The following is a 20251-nucleotide window of genomic DNA, read 5'->3' on the forward strand; positions in this document are numbered from 1 at the left end:
TCACACTGCTATCAGCAAGGCACGGAAGTGCGTGTTTACCCACAATCTCAGCCATATTGTATGTGACCATTTTTTCTTTTCTTTTTGCCAATATTTCTTTTATATTTTCCTAGGTTAAAAAAAAAGTATCTCATAGTTTTAACTCACATTTCTTACATTTTGAGTAAGATTCACTCATTCATTCAACAAATATTTACCAAGTACCTATTACATGCCAGACACTGTTCCAGGCACTGGGGATACACCAGTGACCAAAGTCCCCGCTGTCATAGAGCTTCCGTTTTAGGAAAAACACACAAGCAGTAAACAAACAAAATATTACATATAATCTGTTAAGTGGTGATTAAATGCAAGGGAGTAAAACAAAGCAGGGGACAAGGTCTGCTCAGCAAGCTGGTGAAGGGGTGAGTAGAAGCATTTTCTCATATGTTTAAAAGGTATTTGTATTTCCTTTCCTATAAAATGTTCTTTCACATCCTTTGTCCATTTTTCTATTGGGTTATTATTATTTTTGTCATTGAATTGTAGAATCTTTTATTTATTAGACATTTTAAATATTAGATAATTTGGATATCCTGTCATCATTTGTCAATAATCACCCAACTTCTCCTGAGGGTTATGGGCACATATACTAAGATTTGTATTTTGGTTTAAGAATTTTTGAAAATAATATTGGCTTTTAAGATAAAGGGAGACACAGTATAAAGTAATATATTCTTAGTTGGAACTCTTAGTCTAGGAAGCCCAGGTGTCACACCATCAATACAGTTAAATAGTTTGTATGCACATTAGTTATTAAAATACATAACTGGAGTCTCAGAGTCTGTTTTTTTAAATCGAAGTATAATTTATTTATGATATTGTATTAGTTTCAAATATATAGCAAAGTGATTCAGTTATACATATGTATACTATATTTTTCTTTTTCAGATTCATTTCCATTATAGACTATTACAAGATATTGAGTATAGTTCCCTGTGCTATATAGTAGGTCCTTCTTGTTTATCTATTTTATATATAGTAGTATGTATACGTTAATCCCAAACTCCTAATTTATCTCCCTCGCTCCTGCTATCCCCTTTGGTAACCATAAGTTTGTTTTCTATGTCTGTGTGTCTATTTGTTTTGTAAATAAGTTCATCTGTATCACTTTTTTTAGATTCCACATATAAGTGATATCATATGATATTTGTCTTTCTCTGTCTGACTTACTTCATGTAATATGATAACCTCTAGGTCCATCCATGTGGCTGCAAGTCAGAGTCTGTTTTAAACAAGTATTTGTTCATATGTTCTATCTATAAAACTTTTCCTTCTCCTTATGTTAATTATATATGTATATGTGTATGTGTGTGTGTGTATATTCCTGGCATTAATAGGAAATGCATTCACTGCTTTATTTCTGCAGAAATAGCTAAGATTTCTTTTGGCATTGCCATGTGACAGACCCTGTGCCCCTCACATCACATATCGATTCATTAAACCTCACAATGGCTGTAAACAGTAGATAATATTATCACTCTCTTACAGTGAGGAAGCTGAGACTTATAAAGGCACAGCAATGTATTGAAGGTCACTAGAAGTTCTCAAAGCCAGGATTCACTCTCCAACCTGTCTGACTGGGAAGCCTGTGTTAGCAGGTCAAACTGAAATCCCAGAAAAATAATGAGGATCCTGGGAAAGTCTGGGGAAGCATCAGGAAATCCTCCCCTGGCTAAGGTGAGTCAAGGCATTGCTACAACTATTACCCACACAAATGGAAGGTTGGCAAGAGCCAACCGTTTTAATCTATATAAATACCACTCTATAAACCACCATTGTTTCAAATTTTGGAAGTTTTACAAACTTCCCAAGATCCTGATTATAGAAAACATGTAAAGAGGTAAATCAACAACCAGATGAATATAAAGAATATGGCAGTGTTATTTTAAATGATTTCAAGTATATTTGATTCTTACCTGATTTCATTTCCAAAAGCGTATTGTTATCGATTTCATGGTTGGCTTTCCCAGGCTGAGGCACCCGCAGGGGAATGATTTGAGGGACACACACTGAACCAGCAGTCATTTCCCCTCCTTACATTAAAAAACAGTGGATGAAAATAAATTCCAATGGGCACCTATATTTGAACACAAACACTGAAGAGAAGCACCTCGTTCAAATACAGTGAGACCAGTAAAAACTAAAGAGAATACTGTTAATCCATCATCTACAAATATCATTTTTATTTTTTATTTTTGGGAGACTCATCTCAGTTCTTTGTTTTTTTTTGTCTTTTTTTAATTGAAGTACAGTTGATTTACAATGTTGTGTTAATACAAATATCATTTTTAATTGAAATAATTATTGTTTCAGCTGTATTTTTGCTGTTGAGATCTTGTGTGGGGTTTTGATTATCTAAATATTTACCTCACTTTGGGGGAAAAAGCATGAATGTATGGGATGGGGGAACAAAATTATTTTAAATGGGCAAATGAAGTGAACTCATCAGAGCAGAGACCATCACTGATGACCTGACCTGAGCCAACCCTGGATCATTACCACATTTTTATGCCACCTCTCTTGGTTTCAGGCAAGTCAGCACACAAGAGGAACAGAAGTAACTCTGTATGTAGCATGAAATGTTAATTTAGAGCCAACTCCTTTGGGAGAGCTCCAGGTTCAAAGCCCTGCAGTTGTCACCAATTGGTTCTTGCACGTGAAAGCTGCAAAAGAAACTTTAGAAGCATGGCAGAGGATCACGCCTCAGCCGGAAGAAAGCTGGCATGGATATAAAGTGAGTAAAAAACACAAAAGTCTCCCACTCCATCTACTGTATTTATAAATAATTAAGTACAAGTATGGAGGCCTTAGGGATCTTCTTCTTGGGGGTGGGGGGCTCATAATTATTAATACATAAAGGATTCAGGGGGAAACCCCCACACACACCTTAATACAGCAACCATTTACATCTCCGATGGTCTGTTCAAATTTCAATGATAATGGATGCATAGGTTTTACTCAATTAAAATCTATATTAAAACTCGAATTTTATAGTGTACTTCTTGCATCCTCCACTATTATTTACAATTTTCCAAGTACTTATATAATCTTATTTACCAATTTGTGATTGGGCATTTAGGCATTTACTAGTTTCTTTTTAGTTTTGGGTTTTGCTATTCTAAATAACGTTGCCCTGGGAATTCCCTGGCGGTCTAGTGGTTAGGACTCCGCGCTTTCACTGCAGGGGGCCCAGGTTCCATCCCCAGTCGGGGAACTAAGATCCCACAAGTCTGCGGCACGACCAAAAAAAAAAAAAAAAAAAAAAAAAAAAAAAAAAATTTAAATAAATAATGTTGCCCTGAACATCTCTGTGGTTTGAGGTTTGTCACAGAATATAACCCAAAGGTGGGATAACTAAATTTAAGCAGTGAACTTAATGCCTGGTTGGACAGTTCCAGGTCGGAGGCTAAGAATTTAAATTGCAGATACAGATATAGATAGTGGAGCAACAGCCCCCACAGAAGGGATGGACTCTGGAGCTTGCCCATCGTCACACTTTCATTTAAGTGAGAGACAGTTAAAATAAAAACAGTTAAAAACTAGTTGAAAATAAAAACATTTGGGGAGGAAATAATTCATGCGGCGACTAGGAGCTGCCCTTGGAAGGCTGTGGGTAGGCCAGTGGGCCCCGAGAGAAGAGGATCAATCAGTAGACCGATCCGCTAGGCCCAAATGTCAGTGTGGCGTCAACAGCATCCCCTACCCCCCAACCCCTCCATCCAGACTGCCCCCTCACCGCCCGCATCCGGAACCGCGTCTGGTCCTTGTCCCCGTCCTTCAGGTGCACCCAAGGACGTCTGCTACCTCTCAGCTGGAGTGAAGGCTGCCGTCCTCCTCCTCCTCCGGCCACCAGGACCCTATTGGGAACCCCGGAGTACCTCCGCAGCCCCCACCCAGGACGCCCACCGCTCACTGCCCTTCGTCCTCTCCTTCACAGCGGTCCGGGTTACCAAAGACGCTGCGAGCCGCGCCCCGCCACCTGAGAGTCGGGCAGGTGATTGGCAGGAACCCGGCTTCCTAGCAACTAGCCCCGCCCCTGCGCTTGGCCCGGAGACTGGTACCCGCCTCGAGCTCCTTTCGTCAGGCTTCACCGTAGGCGACCGAGAACTTGCCCTCACAGAGGTTGGAAAGTGCTACAAGGTGGCGTCCCAACTCAGAATAGGGGAACCAGGCTCGTTCGTCCGACAGGCACTGACATTCTGGAAAAAACAGAATAAGAATCTGTAGCGGCACAGGCGCGGCTTGGCCACCTCAAGGCGACTGGCAAAGAAGGACCGCTTGCGACACGAGGAAGAAGGCCCATGTACCAGCTGCTGTCTTCATAGGTTCCAGGGATCCCCCGCTTGCTGTCCAGCTATCCGGAGCGTCTCTTCCCCCAGGGACCGGGGCCTGCGCCCTCATGGCCGAGGTGAAGGTGAAAGTGCAGCCGCCCGACGCGGATCCGGTCGAAATCGAAAACAGGTAAATCAGTGAGTGAGAATTGCTTCCCGGCTCGGGAGCCCCCGCGAGGCTCTGGACCCCGTCTCCGGGACCCTCGCAAGTTCAGTGGACGCGCAGGGAGGGGACCGCGGGTGTTGGAACCCTCCTCCCATCCCCGGAAGACAGAACTCTTAATTTCCAAACGAGTCGGACAGTTAGCAAGATTGTGTAACTGACCTTTCCCTGGTGCTGTTCGGGAAGCTCTACTGATGCACTTCTTTCCCACATTAAGGTGATCCACGCTCTGAGTGAAGACTCGGCGTTTTCCCCGTAGTACTTGTAGATACACGTTCTGATCCTGGATCGCCCTTGTCAATAAGGGAACTCCCATGGCAGAACGTTTAGCCGAAGTTAGGGTGCAGTTTTCTGTTATGAAGCAACACAAGTCAGATGGTTTTAGTTCAGTATTTAAGTGAAGATTTTAGGGCGCCCAAAGCCTCTGCCGATTTTATATTCTCTACCGTGCACTGCAATTTTTAGGTTACCACATAGTTTTTAAAGGACCCCAACTTTCTTAAACTATTATGAATAACACATATGATGATCCTAGGACAAGATGAATATTCGGGTTTATTTTTGTTTTTTAGGGATAATTCTAAAAGCAGGCCCCAGTTGTGGTGAATTGTAACAAATTTTGACTTCCCACCAGAAGTGTTTGATTTACCTCCCACTCACAGACTTATGGCTATCCAAGGCACTGTATCTTCCCTTTGTCATACTTGTTCCGTCTGAGAAAACTGAAGCCTCAGCTTTAATATGTCTTTCTGTGTTTTCATTTGACTTTTGTTCTAATTTAAAGTTCATATGAATAGGGAAAAGAAATGCTTCTCTTAAATACAATAAAAATGTAAACGTGTATTTGAAAAGCATCGTCCTCATTTTTAACATGCTTTGAATCAGAACCATTGTAGAAACCCAGATTATCTATCAGATGTGAAAAAAGGCACAATTCCAAACTGTTCTTGTATTTTTTCCCCTACCACCTCTTGAAATAGGTAGAAACATGAATATCATTAATGCCTTTGTTCCTAGGATTATAGAATTATGTCACCAGTTTCCTCATGGAATCACAGACCAAGTAATTCAGAATGAAATGCCGCATATAGAAGCCCAGCAGCGGGCAGTGGCCATCAATAGACTGTTGTCCATGGTAAGGTGAATCCAACTAGTTCATGTAATTACTTAAATGTTGTGATTGTCATTACTTCCTGTTATGCAGTCACGAAACCATTCTCAAAAGTGTGTTAGGTTGTGACTAATAAGACTCCAAACCAGGAAACAGCTCAGACTGCCTGAATTAAGGAAAGAAGAAGTAATATGCATTTTACAAGACAAATGAAATACTTGTATTTTAACTGTTATATTTAGTAACTTAATTGTCACTAAGCTACATAATGGCATACAACTACCTATAGGCATAGTCTAGTCACACCTTCTGTTTGCTTCTTACTGCTAGTAAAGGCAAATACATAGTAAAGGCTTTGGATCAAGCACTTAAATAAGCTAGTATGAAGATTAAAAGACAAAAATGGAAAAATCAACTATAACTACAATAAACAGTTAAGGGATAAACATGTGATGATCAGGAAGAAATAGACAATCTGAACCGTCCAGTCACTAGTAGTAAAATTGAATTAGTAATCAAAAAACTCCTGACCAACAAAAGTCCTGGACTCGATGGCTTCACAGGGGAGTTCTAGCAAACATATAAAGAAGAGCAAATACCAGTCCTTCTCAAACACTTCCAAAAAATTGAAGAGGAGGAAACACTCCCAAATTCGTTCTGTTAGGCTCCCATTACTCTGATACCAAAACTAGACAAAGATACTACCAAAAAAAGAAAATTACAGGCCAGTGTCTCCGATGAATATACATGTAGAGATCCTCAACAAAATATTAGCAAACCAAATTCAACAATATGTAAAAAGGACCATACACCATGACCAAATGGGATTTATTACAGGAAGGCAAAAATGGTTCAATATGCACAAATCAATCAGTGTAATACACCACAGTAACAAAAGGAAGGATAAAATTCACATGATCATCTCAATTGATGCAGAAAAAGCATTTGGCAAAATTCAACATCCATTCATGATAAAAACTCTTAGCACAGTTGGTATAGAGGGAACATATTTCAACATAATAAAAGCCATTTATGACAGACCCACAGCTAACATCATGTTCAGTGGTGAAAAGCTGAAAGCCTTTCCTCTAAAATCAGGAAGAAGGGAATTCCCTGGCAGTCCAGTGGTTAGGACTTGGTGCTTTCATTGCCATAGCCCAGGCATACAAATGGGAAGGGAAGAAGTAAAACTGTCCTTATTTGCAGATGACATGATACTATATATAGAAAACCCTAAAATCTCAATCAAAAAACTATTAGAACTAATAAATGAATTCAGTAAAGTTGCAGGGTCAAGATTAATATACAGAAATCTGTTGCTTTTCTATACACTGATAATGAACTATCAGAGGAAGCAAGAAAACAATCTTGTTTAAAAATCATATAAAAGGAATAAAATACCTAGGAATAAACTTAACCAAGGAGGTAAAAGACCTAACTTTGAAAATTATAAAACACTGATGAAGGAAATTGAAGGTGCTACAAAGAAATAGAAAGATATCCAATGTTCTTGGACTGGAAGAATTAATATTGTTAAAATGGGGACTTCCCTGGTGGTCCAGTGGTTAAGAATACACACTTCCACTTCAGGGGGCATGGGTTCAATTCCTGGTTGGGGATCTAAGATCCCACATGCTGCGTGGTGTGGCCATAAAATAAATAAATAAAAAATAAAGACTATATTAATATTGTTTAAATGTCCATATTATCCAAAGCAATCTGCAGATCTAATGTGATCCTTATCAAAATACCCAGGACATTTTTCACAGAACTAGAATAAATAATACGAAAATGTATGTGTAGCCACAAAAGAGCCCGAATAGCCAAAGCAGTCTTGAGAAAAAAAGAACAAAGCTGGAGGTGTCATGCTTCCTGACTTCAGACTATACTACAAAGCCACAGTAATCAAAATGGTATGGTTCTGGCACAAAAAGTGATACATAGATCAATGGAACAGAATAGAGAGCCCAGAAATAAACCCATCCACTTACGGTCAATTAATCTAAGATAAAGGAATCAACAGTATACAATGGGGAAAAGAGTCTCTTCAACAAGTGGTGCTAGGAAAAATGGACAGCTACAAGTAAAAAATGAAATTAGGACTTTTTCTCACATATATATAAAAATAAACTCAAAAAGGATTAAAGACTTAACTGTAAGAGCGGAAACCGTAAAACTCCTGGAAGAAAACACAGGCAGAACACTGGCAAATTGTAGCAACATTTTTAGAGAAATGCAAATCAAAACAACAATGAGATATCACCTCACATCTGTCAAAGTGACTATCATAAAAAAGACCACAAACAATAAATGTTGGTGAGGATGTGGAGAAAAGGGAATCCTTGTACACTGTTGGTAAATTGGTGCCACCACTGTGGAAAACAGTATGGAGGTTCCTCAAAATACTAAAAATAGAACTATCATATGATCCAGCAGTTCCACTCCTGGGTATATATCCAAAGAAAATGAAAACACTAATTCAAAAAGATATATGCACCCAAATGTTCATAGCAGCATTATTTACAATAACCAAGATGTGGAAGCAACCTAAGTGTCCATCAACAGATAAATGGATAAAGAAGATGTGGTACATATATACAATGGAATACTACTCAGCCATAAAAAAGAACAAAATGATGCCCTTTGCAGCAACATGGTTGGACCTAAAGATTATCATACTAAGTGAAGTAAGTCAGACAGAGAAAGACAAATACACATATGATATCACTTATATGTGGGATCTAAAAAGTAAACAAAGGAATGAATATAACAAAACAGACTCACAGATATAGAGAACAAACCAGTGGTTACCAGTGGGGAGAGGGAGGGGCAAGATAAGGGTATGGAATTAAGAGGTACAACCTACTATGTATAAAATAAATTGGCTACAAGGATATATTGTACAGCACAGGGAATATAATCAATATTTTATAATAACTTTAAATGGAGTATAATCTATAAATATGAGATCACTATGTTGTACACCTGAAACTAATATAATATTGTAACTCAACTATACTTCAGTTCAAAAACAAAAGAAAAAAGCAGTGCACCAGATTGCTGAACGCTGTGCTAGCCAAAGGAAAAAAGGAGTGTTGTTTTTTCCTAGTCAATTCACCATTGTGAAGGTCTTCAACTCCAGGATGGATAGAGCAATGGATGCTGGGAAGTGTGGCAATTAAAAATGTTTTTGTTCTTGGACCCTCCCTTTTAGCCTTTTCTTTCTGTCTGAAAATTATGCTCAGCACCTCACTCTCTTCCACCACCTCTGCAACCCCACCTATTGCCAGTTCTATCGGCGACAGGCTGCAGGCAGTGGTAGAGCTACTGAAGAATTTTAAGCAAGGGAGTAATTATTAATAAATCACGAGTGTTGCTGATTTTAACTCAAACAATTCTCAAATCGGTTCCACTGTTTCCATTCCTACTACCCCTGCATATGTTCAGGCTCTTGGCTTTTACTTGGACTCTTACAGTGCATCTTAACTTAAGCCAGGGCTTTCCTGGCTCCATGTGCCTCAGAGCAACAAGCCTGCTCTGTCTTAAATACAGATCTGACCAAGTCACTTTCCCACAAAAAACCCTTCTCTCAACTCTAGAGATTCAAGTCCACATTCCTGGGTTTACCACACTGAGCCCCTCCCTTCTGCACCCACCTCATCTCCCTCTACCCCTCCAACTCAAAAGTTAGTTTTCAGAAGGAACACATGGTTTTTGGTTCCCTAGCAGATCACGCTGTTTCATGCCCCAGTTCCTTTGCTCATGCTGTCTTCCCGCTTAGCAGGCCCTTTTTCCCTTTCCTCACAGACTGACTCCTCATTCTCAAGATTCATCTCTGCTGTCGACTCTAGGGATCCTCACTGACCCCCCAGGCTGGGCCAAAGCTGCTTCTCTGAGAGGCCGTCCCACCCTTTACTTAGCTCTGTCTTAATGAACCCGATGGTATTGAAGTTAGCTGTGTAATTCTCTTCCAGAATCCATGTTTGTCTCCCCCAAACATATATCACAGTACAGGTGTTCAGTAAATGTTCATAGGCTGAGATGAACAACTGAATGGAGCCTCCACATTGGGCTTTGTGGTTTGAGGGAGGGAGGGAAAGTATTGCTATTCATCCATATATCAACCTAATTCCAAGTCATGGGTCTGCCCAGCCTTAACTCGTGGGAATGGGGCCTCTCTACCCATGCTTCCCTGAACTGCCAGAAGCCCAGTGGTACAGCCATCTGGGTTCTCCTAAGTTCAGACCCAAGGAAATGCAGGAGCGTGGCACACATGCTTTGTTTTACTTGTGACTTGTGTAAAAAAACAGAACTACTACAGGCCTTTTATTCATTGGTTGACCTTTCTGCCTAATTTTCATGTAACACTACAGAAATCACACATATCAGTAAATGTTATTATTAACATTGTAAATTTCATTTAATCATTGTATCATAGAATATTTTTTCATGAATAGCCTTTATCTGAACTTTTTTAGACAAGTTACATTTTACTATATTTATTTATATTATATATATTTATTGAATTTATTTGACTTAAGTATGGATTTTTATTTATTATTCTAAAGCTGCTTGTTTAAAATTCTTTACACATTGATCATATAACCAAGCCAGGATCTAACATGTAGAAAATTGTTAGGTATTAATATTTGGGGAAATGGCGAGATAAAGAGCTAAGTTTTAAAAAGTATATCACATGTGACATGTAGGAAAAAACTTAAGTACTCAAGTGAAGAACTGGCAACTGTGGGAGGTAGGCTATTTTAGTCCGTGTAAAATATTGAAGAATGCATTAATGTTTGTCACTGGATTTGATATATCTCCAAAATAATTCACTGTTATTTTCTTTTTAAAAAAAAACAACTTTAGGGTCAGCTGGATCTCTTAAGGAGCAATACAGGCCTTCTGTATAGAATAAAGGAGTCTCAGAATGCTGGGTAAGCACCTAATTTTTTATTTTAAGAAAATTTTAATATTATAAAAGTAATATATGTTTGGGGAAAAAAAACCCAGTACAGAATAGCATCATGTAAACCTGGCCCATGTATCATCTCACCTCCCATATGCGTTCCATTTCCCAGAGATAGCTGCTGTTAATATTTTGGCATATATCCTTTCTTATAGGTATATATAAATACATATAGATGATTATATATTTATATACCATATATTTATATATAATCTCTCTCTCTCTTTTTTTTTTCTTATTTTAACAAAAATGGGATCATGATATCCATACTGTTTTGCAACTTGTTTTTTTTCACTTACTATATCTTGGACATCTTTTCATTTGGTACATACAGCCCTGTCTCATTCTTTTTAAGGTAAGCCCTTCTTTTGGTAAATAAGTCAATGTGATGACCTTGTCTGCTCATTCGTTTAAGTAGTCTTGTAGATTATTAGATTATCCTGTACCTCTTTGCCTTTTTAATTCTACTTTATTTCCCTGCAGTAAAATGAAAGGATCAGATAACCAGGAAAAACTAGTATATCAAATCATAGAGGATGCTGGAAATAAAGGTAAGCATGTAGAGGAACAGCAGAAACAACACTGTCTTTAGGACCAGATAGTGGGGACTGAGATCCTGGCTTCCCAGGGTATAGATCAGTCGGTTCAGTACGCTGCCGTTTGTTAAAAGGAGAAGAAAATAACACACACACACACACACACACGCACGCGCGCTCACACACACACACACACACACACACACACACTCTACATACATTTGAAGGACACCCAGGAGTGACAGTGTTGTTCCCTCAGGGAGGTAGGAACTAGATGGCTGTGGGCAGGGATGGAAAGAGACTTCTGAATCTGGACCATATGAATATATGATCTATTCAAAATAAATAAATTAAAACTTTTTTTTAAATCCTTACTTGTTTTTTTTAATCCTTACTTGCTAAATTTTGGAAGGCTTCGTTTCTTCCTCTTATTTGTAAATTGTGGATAATAACATCTCTCCGGTTTTTGCACAAACCCGAGGGATGCCTAGTGCGGTGTGGCAGTATCTGGTGTAGTCCCTCAACAGCTATTTAGTTCCTCTCCTCTTGCCCTTAAAGAACTTTATCAAAATTGCTGTTATTACAATTTAAGATCTGTTTGAGTCATTGATATTAGCTTTAACAATTACTATGTAATCTGAAGTCATATAATTTTTATATGTGTTGGGAAGTTAAATTAACATTTTAAAAATAAATATGAAGAAGTCATTCTCTATTTTAAAAAAATCTGCCTATCTTATTATGCCTTCATGCTGGGAAGAAAATACAGCAAAATGTTTTTACATAAATTCCTTTTATACATATAACGCATATTTCCTTCTTTTTTTTTTTTTTTTTTTTTTTGGTGGTACGCGGGCCTCTCACTGTTGTGGCCTCTCCCGTTGCGGAGCACAGGCTCCAGACACGCAGGCTCAGCAGCCATGGCTCACGGGCCTAGCCGCTCCGGGGCATGTGGGATATTCCCAGACTGGGGCATGAACCCATGTCTGCTGCATCGGCAGGCGGACTCTCAACCACTGCGCCACCAGGGAAGCCCACATATTTCCTTCTTTGAAAGAAAAATCATAGCTTTCTGCACAGGCTTTTAGTGACTATGGGAACTGTAATCTTTTTATTTTCCAAATATAGTGCTGTATAAATAATGGACATACATGCACACAGATGCTCTCATAAAGTGTTTTTTGCTCTCATCAAGGATGGCAGCCAACCCAGACCCAAACTTAAGTTTGTTTTTCACATATACAATCTAAAGTGATATTTAAAGAAAAAAAGAGGTTGGGATGTAGGGGGGCATGGAAAAGGCAATATATGTTAATTCAGTGACATTCAAGATTTTTCTTCCATTACAAAAATGTCCTTTTCATATGATTTTTAAAAGGTGCCACACTGGCATTCCAAGAAATTTCCAGTTAGAAAATAAAACATATAACTTATGTATTGTTTTGCATATTTTTGTTACTTTATCTGAGACTCTTACCTCTAATTCATTTTTCCTATAGCTATGCTCTAGGAATATATACATATTTTGCTAGATTTATAATGAGATATAAGCAATGGGAAAAGAAACACACATCCTATACTGTTCAACTTATTTTACTTTACTTTCTTATAGGAATATGGAGCAGAGATATCCGATACAAAAGCAACTTGCCATTAACAGAAATTAACAAAATTCTAAAGAATTTGGAAAGTAAAAAGCTAATTAAAGCTGTTAAGTCTGTGGCAGTGAGTAACCATCTCTTTTCTTCCCCTGAATGTTCTCTGTACATATATTGCTCCAAGTATATTTCAGGTTTTTATTCTTTAAGCTATGTCATGATTTAAAACAACTGGTCAAAAAAGATTTTTAGAATTTTAGCTCATATCGGATGGTTTGGAGATACTGCCTTTTTTTTTTTTTTTTTTTTTTTTTTTGGCGTTACGCGGGCCTCTCACTGCTGTGGCCTCTCTCTGTTGCGGAGCACAGGCTCCGGACGCACAGGCTCAGCATCCAGGGCTCACGGGCCCAGCCACTCCACGGCATGTGGGATCCTCCCAGACCGGGGCACGAACCCGCGTCCCCCGCATCGGCAGGCGGACTCTCAACCACTGTGCCACCAGGGAAGCCCGAGATGCTGCTTTAGATATGTCACTGCCAGTTAACTCTTAGAGTCTTACCCACTCAAAAATCTAAAACTACTTTACTCTCTTCAGTAAAGAATTTTGGGGATCACGAACATTTTTTCTGGATTTTGTGGTATGTAAGATAATTTATTTCAACCTAGGGTATGAGATTACCCATTCCACAAATACCCGTCGTGCATTTGCTATGTGCTGGGCACTGTTCTGGGGCTTGGAATACGTTAGTGAGCAAGTCACAGAAAGTTCTCTGCCCTGGCCCTGGTGGAGCATCTGTTCCAGCGCATGGGATTTCTCCTCCTCCTCTTGCCAGCCACCCCGTCACATCCTCTAGGGGCTCCAGGATCCAGAGCTGGCTCCAGCAGACACATTGCTGACTTCATTGATTGAGGCATCAGAGGAGCTGGGGTACTCCTAGATTAAAGTGTGCTTGAACACAAAATTCAACAAATAAGAATTTGATAGTCATCAGTGGATTTATTTATCAATGGTATTTATGTCCTACCACTCCCTCATTTAGAATATTATTTCTCTTCCACATTTTTATTGGATAATTTCAAATGTATACAAAAGTATAGAAAATAACAAAATGAATCACCATGTACCCTTGCCTGGCTTCATTTTGCCAATCATGCTTTACATCTTTATTTTTAGTAGCAGCTTTATTGAGATTTAATTCAGTGGGTTTTAGTATATTCACAGAGTTCTGCAGTCACCACACTGTTCTAATTTTTTAAATTATATCTTTTTAAAGTTGCTGTGTTTTGTTTTGTTTTGGTTTTTTTTGGCCATGCCATGTGGCTTGTGGGATCTTAGTTCCCTGACCAGAGATTGAACTTGGGCCAAGACAGTGACAGCACCGAGTCCTAACCACTGGACTGCCAGGGAACTACCAATATGTGGTCTTTAGTGTCTGGCTTCTTTCATTTAGCATGATGTTTTCAAAGTTTCAAACTAAAGTAGTATTAGATTGTAACCCAAAGTATAAAATAAATATTCATGAGAACATACTAATATAAATGTTTGAATAAATAAATCAATGGGTGAGAGTAGACAAGTCTTCATGCAGAAGAATTCCAAATAATTTGTGTAGACTCTTCATCTTCAAGGAAGTAGAGTGAAATCCCAGTCTTTAAGTGTGGACTGTGCATGGTGGCTTCCTTCCACATATGAAAAGGGCAGGACAAAAAAGTAACTTTATAGTGGAGAAAACTGAGAAACACTACCTCAAACCAGGTGATGGATTTATAATGTCAAGGCTGATAAGTTATATTGATGACAATCAATAATCATTTAGTGATGATCAAGTACCCTTGATATGACATGAGAAGGGCACTTTACCTCTGTGGTCTTTTTTCCAGTCTACTCGGACAAATCCCAATTAAGGGACATCCTACAGAATTTTTTGCCAGTAATTCTAAAAAATGGCAAATTCACCAATAACAAGGAAAGTCTGAGAAACTGTCACAACCAAAATTTGCCTCATGTATAATAAATGTGTAATAGTATGGTATTCTGGATAGGATCCTGGACTATTAAAAGGACATCAGGGAAAAACGAAGAGAATCTGAATAAAGTATAGACTTTTTAATTAATATTGACCTATCAATATTGCTTCATTAGCTGTAACAGATGTACTCTGGTAATGTCAGGTGTTAGTACTAGAGGAAGCTGAGCACAAGGTACCATCTTCACAATAATTCTGTAAATCCCAAACTGCTCTGAAATATGAAGTTTTGGGGTTTTTTAAGTCTTAGCTTTGGAAGACTATTTTGTTACCTTTTAACCATCTACTGTGCGTGTTTTTTCCTAGGCCTCAAAAAAGAAGGTGTACATGCTCTATAACCTGCAGCCAGACCGCTCTGTGACCGGTGGAGCCTGGTACAGTGACCAGGATTTTGAATCTGAATTTGTAGAGGTGCTTAACCAACAGTGTTTTAAATTCCTACAAACCAAGGTGAGGCATAATTGAGGAAACATCACTCCAAGTATAATTTTTTTAAGTTTCTTCATAAGGAATGTTTAATCTTATGTATCATATCTTACAGGAATTGAAAACATTGGAATTGGTCATTTTTACTAAACAAAATATGTCCTGTTCTTGTTCTCACTCTATATGAATTGTATTCAGAAGGCACCAGTATTCTTCCTGAAATTTACGTTTCTACCTTTATAGGCAGAAACAGCACGAGAAAGCAAACAGAATCCAATGATACAAAGAAATAGTTCATTTGCTTCATCACATGAAGTGTGGAAGTACATCTGTGAATTGGGGATCAGTAAGGTTGGAACTCGGTTTCTAATTTTCATCTTATTTTTAAAAACTTATTCTTCATCATAGGGATGTAGTTTACAATGTATTGCAAACACAGCTGACCCAGACCCTTTTTTCTGGTGATACCCATGTACATTCTGCAGAACCCACTTTGAGGAAGTACTGTCCTAAGGCAGTCAGGCAACGGCGGTCATTGCTGTTGGGCACTTTCTGAACTGTATGTACCTGAGCTTGGGCTATAGAGCAGCAGAGTGGAGGCCTGGCAGTGCATTTCACTACCAGATTCAAAAGTCTGTTCTGACAAGTTCTTGATTGTCTTGGGGACATTTCCATATATGTGCCAAACATCCATCATCATAGCAGTTGTCGTTTATTGGTATTTTCCTACTTATGAGATGTTAGTGGCACTGTCAGCACATTCTCTGAAGATCTGTACAGACACACTGTGCTTGATGCTTTTCATCATCAGAGAAGAAGCTGAAGTGGCCGCTTGGACAAGTCATTTTCATTTCCTGGGCTCCAGATCTCTCTTTCATAAAAAACAGGAATTTGGACTATTGGATGTCTAAAATACCTTTCTGCTCAAGCATTTTATAGATCTCCATCAAATTCTTGCCAAAGAAATGTTACAAGATGTTTAGATTTTCCTTGGGTGGGTGAAGACATCAGCAAGTGTCAAGCTCAGTGCGAGCTCAGAGCCCTGCCCCTGGCATTTGAGGGTCTGCGCTCACTTGGGCCATTGTTCAGCCTCTCTGTGCCTTCATTTACTCTCCAGCATAATCCTTCCCCGTTTCACCAAGGAATTGTGGCGTTTTACGTTTTTCAACACCCTCCAAAAGGATGTCTCCGTTTCCTTTCTGGGTCCTTTCTAACGTATCCCCTTTGTAGGTAGAGTTGTCCATGGAGGACATCGAGACCATCTTAAATACACTCATTTATGACGGGAAAGTGGAGATGACTATCATCGCTGCGAAAGAAGGCACCGTAGGCAGTGTGGACGGACACATGAAACTGTACAGGGCAGTCAATCCGATCATCCCGCCCACGGGATTGGTCCGGGCCCCCTGCGGACTCTGCCCGGTGAGTTACGATGGCTTCCCTTTACACTCTACTGCCACCAAGTGCAGATGCCACATAATGTATTGATACCAGAAAGCACACCCTAGTTTTCTGAAACTCCGGGTTGACCAAGAACTGCTGAAACCTCCATGTAACCTTGATGACAGAGCTTTAATGAACAAATCGTCACCTTGTATTTTCTTAGAATAACCATGTTAAGGAAATTTGTTTTCTGCTCTTGGCCCCAAAATGGACATTTTTTTTTTTCTTTTTGGCTGCACTGCACGGCATGTGGGATCTTAGTTCCCCGACCAGGCATCGAACCTGCACCCCCTGCAGGGGAAGCGAGGAGTCTTGACCACTGGACTGCCAGGGAAGTCCCCATATGGACGATTTTTGATGAGGGCTGATCATTTCACCTCAGTAGGGAGGGAAATGAGATTTGTTGAGAACCTACTATGGGCCAGACATGTTCTTGAAGGTTTCTGTGGTCTCATTTAATCCTCCTTACGTCCCTTGGATCTAGTGGTGTTACTTCCCTTTAAGTGTGAGGGAACTCTGGCTGAGGGCAATCTAAGCATTCAGCTGAGACGTGACAACCAGGACTCACAGCCAGAGGTGATGTGCTTTCCCTCGAGGCCCGCCCCACACTCTTCATTCTTTTGTTCCCAGATAGTCTCTGAAAGCCACCTGTGTGCTGCAGGTACCGTGCCAGCCCTTGTGGCATTTATATTCTTGGGCTGTTAGTCCGTGTTTTATTGTCTACATGCCTAAGCTCTCTATGCCCTGGTTTCAACTCCTAGAAAAAAGGCTAACCTGTTGGGAATTCTATTTAGCACCCTTCACAAAAAGGAAGGTGGCTAAACATGAAACATTTGGTTAAGATGAAGTCATTTGTGTATATCTCTCTCCCTTCTTGGACTCTTGTTACCTGCCTTTTGCCCAGTGGGTAGGTGGATATGGTCGGCTTAGTGCTACAGTGAAAGGTCTCTCACTCACTCTATGATCACAGAGCAGGTCCTATTCCGGGTATGTTCTTATTTACAGTCCTAACCTCTTCCACTTTGAAAGTGTTGTTTTTAATATTGCTTTAGATAAATGCTTGGGTCTTGGATATTTTGTTAGAATTTTGTTGTAGTTGATATTTAAGACATTACCTATAATGTAATAATTTTAAAACTTCAGTTTGAATATAACCTTTTTTCTTTTTTAAAGGTTTTTGATGACTGCCATGAAGGTGGTGAGATTTCACCATCTAACTGTATTTACATGACAGAGTGGCTCGAATTTTAATATAGATCTATGAACTTTACTGACATTTTGCAAATGAAGTTACTTTGGGAACAAATAATTTGATTCATAATGGAACATCAAATTCCCTTGAAAGCAAACTTCAAGATACAAACTTGCTGCTATGAAAAAAATTTTTTTAATCAATGAAGACTAAATTACATTGGTAGAGTAGGCAACAGGACATGAAACAGGTAAGGTAAGTAGTGAAATCCATTCTTCCATAAGTAAAATACTTTGAACTCCTGGAAGACCACCTTCTGAAGCTTTCAAGACTTTTGATGATTCACGGGAAAAGAAGCAAATATGTTCATTTTCACCAAGTACTGTGATAACGGCTAGAGCTTTAAAATGCCTGTTTTAAAGTTACTTATTAAGGTCTTCATTGGGAATTTTTTATATATGACCCAGTGTCACCATTTGTTTCATTTTCTCAGTGGTTTCATTGAGAAGAAATGAAAAGTGGTGAAGGCAGGAATAGCAGGGGAGAACACAGACTTGGGGCATGAGTGGGGGACACAGTGGACCATCCCTTTTCTACACACTATTGATGCCTTTTTATGTCCGAAATATTCTTTCAGAGGATTATGCCTCTGTACTTACCTCAAACCCAAATAATGCTGTTGTCAAGGATATCTTTTTAGTGCACAAGTATTAATTACTCTCATCCTAAATGGAATATTTTCACTGATTCTTCTTTGTTAAAGTCTTACAAGTTTCACTCTGTGACTCAATTGTGTTATTTGCTAGAATTTTCCCCTAGATTCTTATTTAACTAAAATTAAAACTAAAAAGAATCCATTGCCCTCCATTCACTTTATTGGGCGGGGGGGGGGGGGGATTATCCTTCTTTCCTTATTCTGTTTTAGATTTTTTTCCATATTCTGTTCTAAAATTCATGCCGTAATAGGTCTAAACTAAGCAGGAAGCCATTATAATTGTCCTCAGTTCTAATAGCACTTTCAGTCCCAATCTTCAGCTAAACAGAATAGGTTACTTGATGTATTGTTACACAGAAGTTAGCTGTAGGTCTTTTTAGGATCTCAGCTGTCATATTTTCACTTTGTAGCGCCACTTAAAAGTTTCTGTGTCCAGGCCAAAAGCGGGGGACGGAGGGAAAGGAAAGCTCTGCTGGGGTCTGAGTTGAAACACCAGGTTTGGAGAACCAACACAACGGTTATTTTGAGATAAACAGTAAAATAAAATTCAGCTCAGTATCCAGTTTTTAAGAACCAGGTAAATTCTGTGGCCAGCTGTATAGAATTAGCATTTGATGACACTGGTGCTTTGAAACAAAGATCATTTCAAGTACTAGATGTGTAAGATCCAGAAGAATCTGGGAGCCTGAAACTACAAAGGGTTTCCGATCCACTCTCAGTGAGAGCTGGAATGCTAAGAACAATATCTGCCCTTCCTGGGACCTGGCCTGTCCCAGGGGCGCTCATCTTATTTAATGACAAAACCGAGCTTGGAGGAGACTTAGAAGTGGAACGAAGGAAGCAGTTTGTGTTTTAAATACAGACTTTGTACTATATCTTGACAGCCAGAGATTTTTTAAAGTTTACAATCAGTGGCTAAAACAAAAGTATTCCTTGCCTACCAGAATAGAGCCCCTATAAACTTTTATCCCTTAGCATGTTTTTCATTCTGAATATTAACTAAAGAAGAATAGAGACAATATTTTTTTTAATTCATTTATTTTTTAAATTAAAAAAAATTTTTTTTTAGCTGCGTTGAGTCTTCATTGCTGCGCCTGGGCTTTCTATAGTTGCAGCGAGCGGGGGCTACTCTTCATTGTGGTGCACAGGCTTTTCATTGTGGTGGCTTCTCCTTGTTGCGGAGCATGGGCTCTAGGCGCGTGGGCTTCAGTAGTTGTGGCATGTGGGCTCTATAGAGCGCAGGCTCAGTAGTTGTGGCACATGTGCTCAGTAGTTGTGGCTCATGGGCTCTAGAGCGCAGGCTCAGTAGCTGTGGGGCATGGGCTTAGCTGCTCCACAGCACGTGGGATCTTCCCAGACCAGGGCTCGAACCCGTGTCCCCTGCATTGGCAGGCGGATTCTTAACCGCTGAGCCACTAGGGAAGCCCCGAGACAATAATTTTAAAATACAGCACCTCTGTTGATCATTAAATGGATATTTACCCTACAGGAGTAAATTTTGACCAAAACAAATTGTGGTGCTCTAGACTCACGACAACACCAAAAAATCAAATTGTAAGTTAAGTCCTAACCTTACACTTGATTTCCATTTAGTGTAAGGTATTTTGCTCACCTGAAAATAGATATTCCCTAGAGTCTATCAAGGCCCCTCTCTGCTTTATAAAGATCTGTAGAGAGTCAAACAGAGAATCATGAAAG

At 39.4% G+C, this 20251-nt stretch overlaps 2 protein-coding genes across 2 annotated transcripts in view; one reads left to right on the forward strand and one right to left on the reverse strand.

Annotated features, from left to right (window-relative positions):
- The window catches only part of DZANK1 (double zinc ribbon and ankyrin repeat domains 1), a 69728-nt gene extending 65672 nt beyond the window's left edge, over positions 1–4056 (reverse strand). The window contains exons 1-2 of the mRNA XM_060120270.1: positions 3779–4056; positions 1959–2075 (exon numbers count right to left, since the gene is read on the reverse strand). Coding sequence (XP_059976253.1) covers positions 1959–2067 — 109 coding nt within the window. The 5' untranslated portion in view covers positions 2068–2075; positions 3779–4056. The remainder of the gene's footprint in view (positions 1–1958; positions 2076–3778) is intronic.
- Positions 4057–4188: 132 nt separating this feature from the next.
- On the forward strand, positions 4189–18649 carry POLR3F (RNA polymerase III subunit F). Its single transcript, XM_060120580.1, has 9 exons — positions 4189–4503; positions 5554–5671; positions 10517–10584; positions 11100–11167; positions 12765–12877; positions 15084–15227; positions 15447–15554; positions 16434–16625; positions 17820–18649. The coding sequence occupies exons 1-9, from the start codon at positions 4442–4444 to the stop codon at positions 17895–17897; spliced, it is 951 nt and encodes a 316-aa protein (XP_059976563.1). The 5' UTR covers positions 4189–4441; the 3' UTR covers positions 17898–18649.
- The last annotated feature ends 1602 nt before the right edge of the window (positions 18650–20251 follow it).

The sequence above is a fragment of the Mesoplodon densirostris genome, chromosome 16, assembly GCF_025265405.1.
Source record: "Mesoplodon densirostris isolate mMesDen1 chromosome 16, mMesDen1 primary haplotype, whole genome shotgun sequence".
Classification (NCBI taxonomy): domain Eukaryota; kingdom Metazoa; phylum Chordata; class Mammalia; order Artiodactyla; family Ziphiidae; genus Mesoplodon; species Mesoplodon densirostris.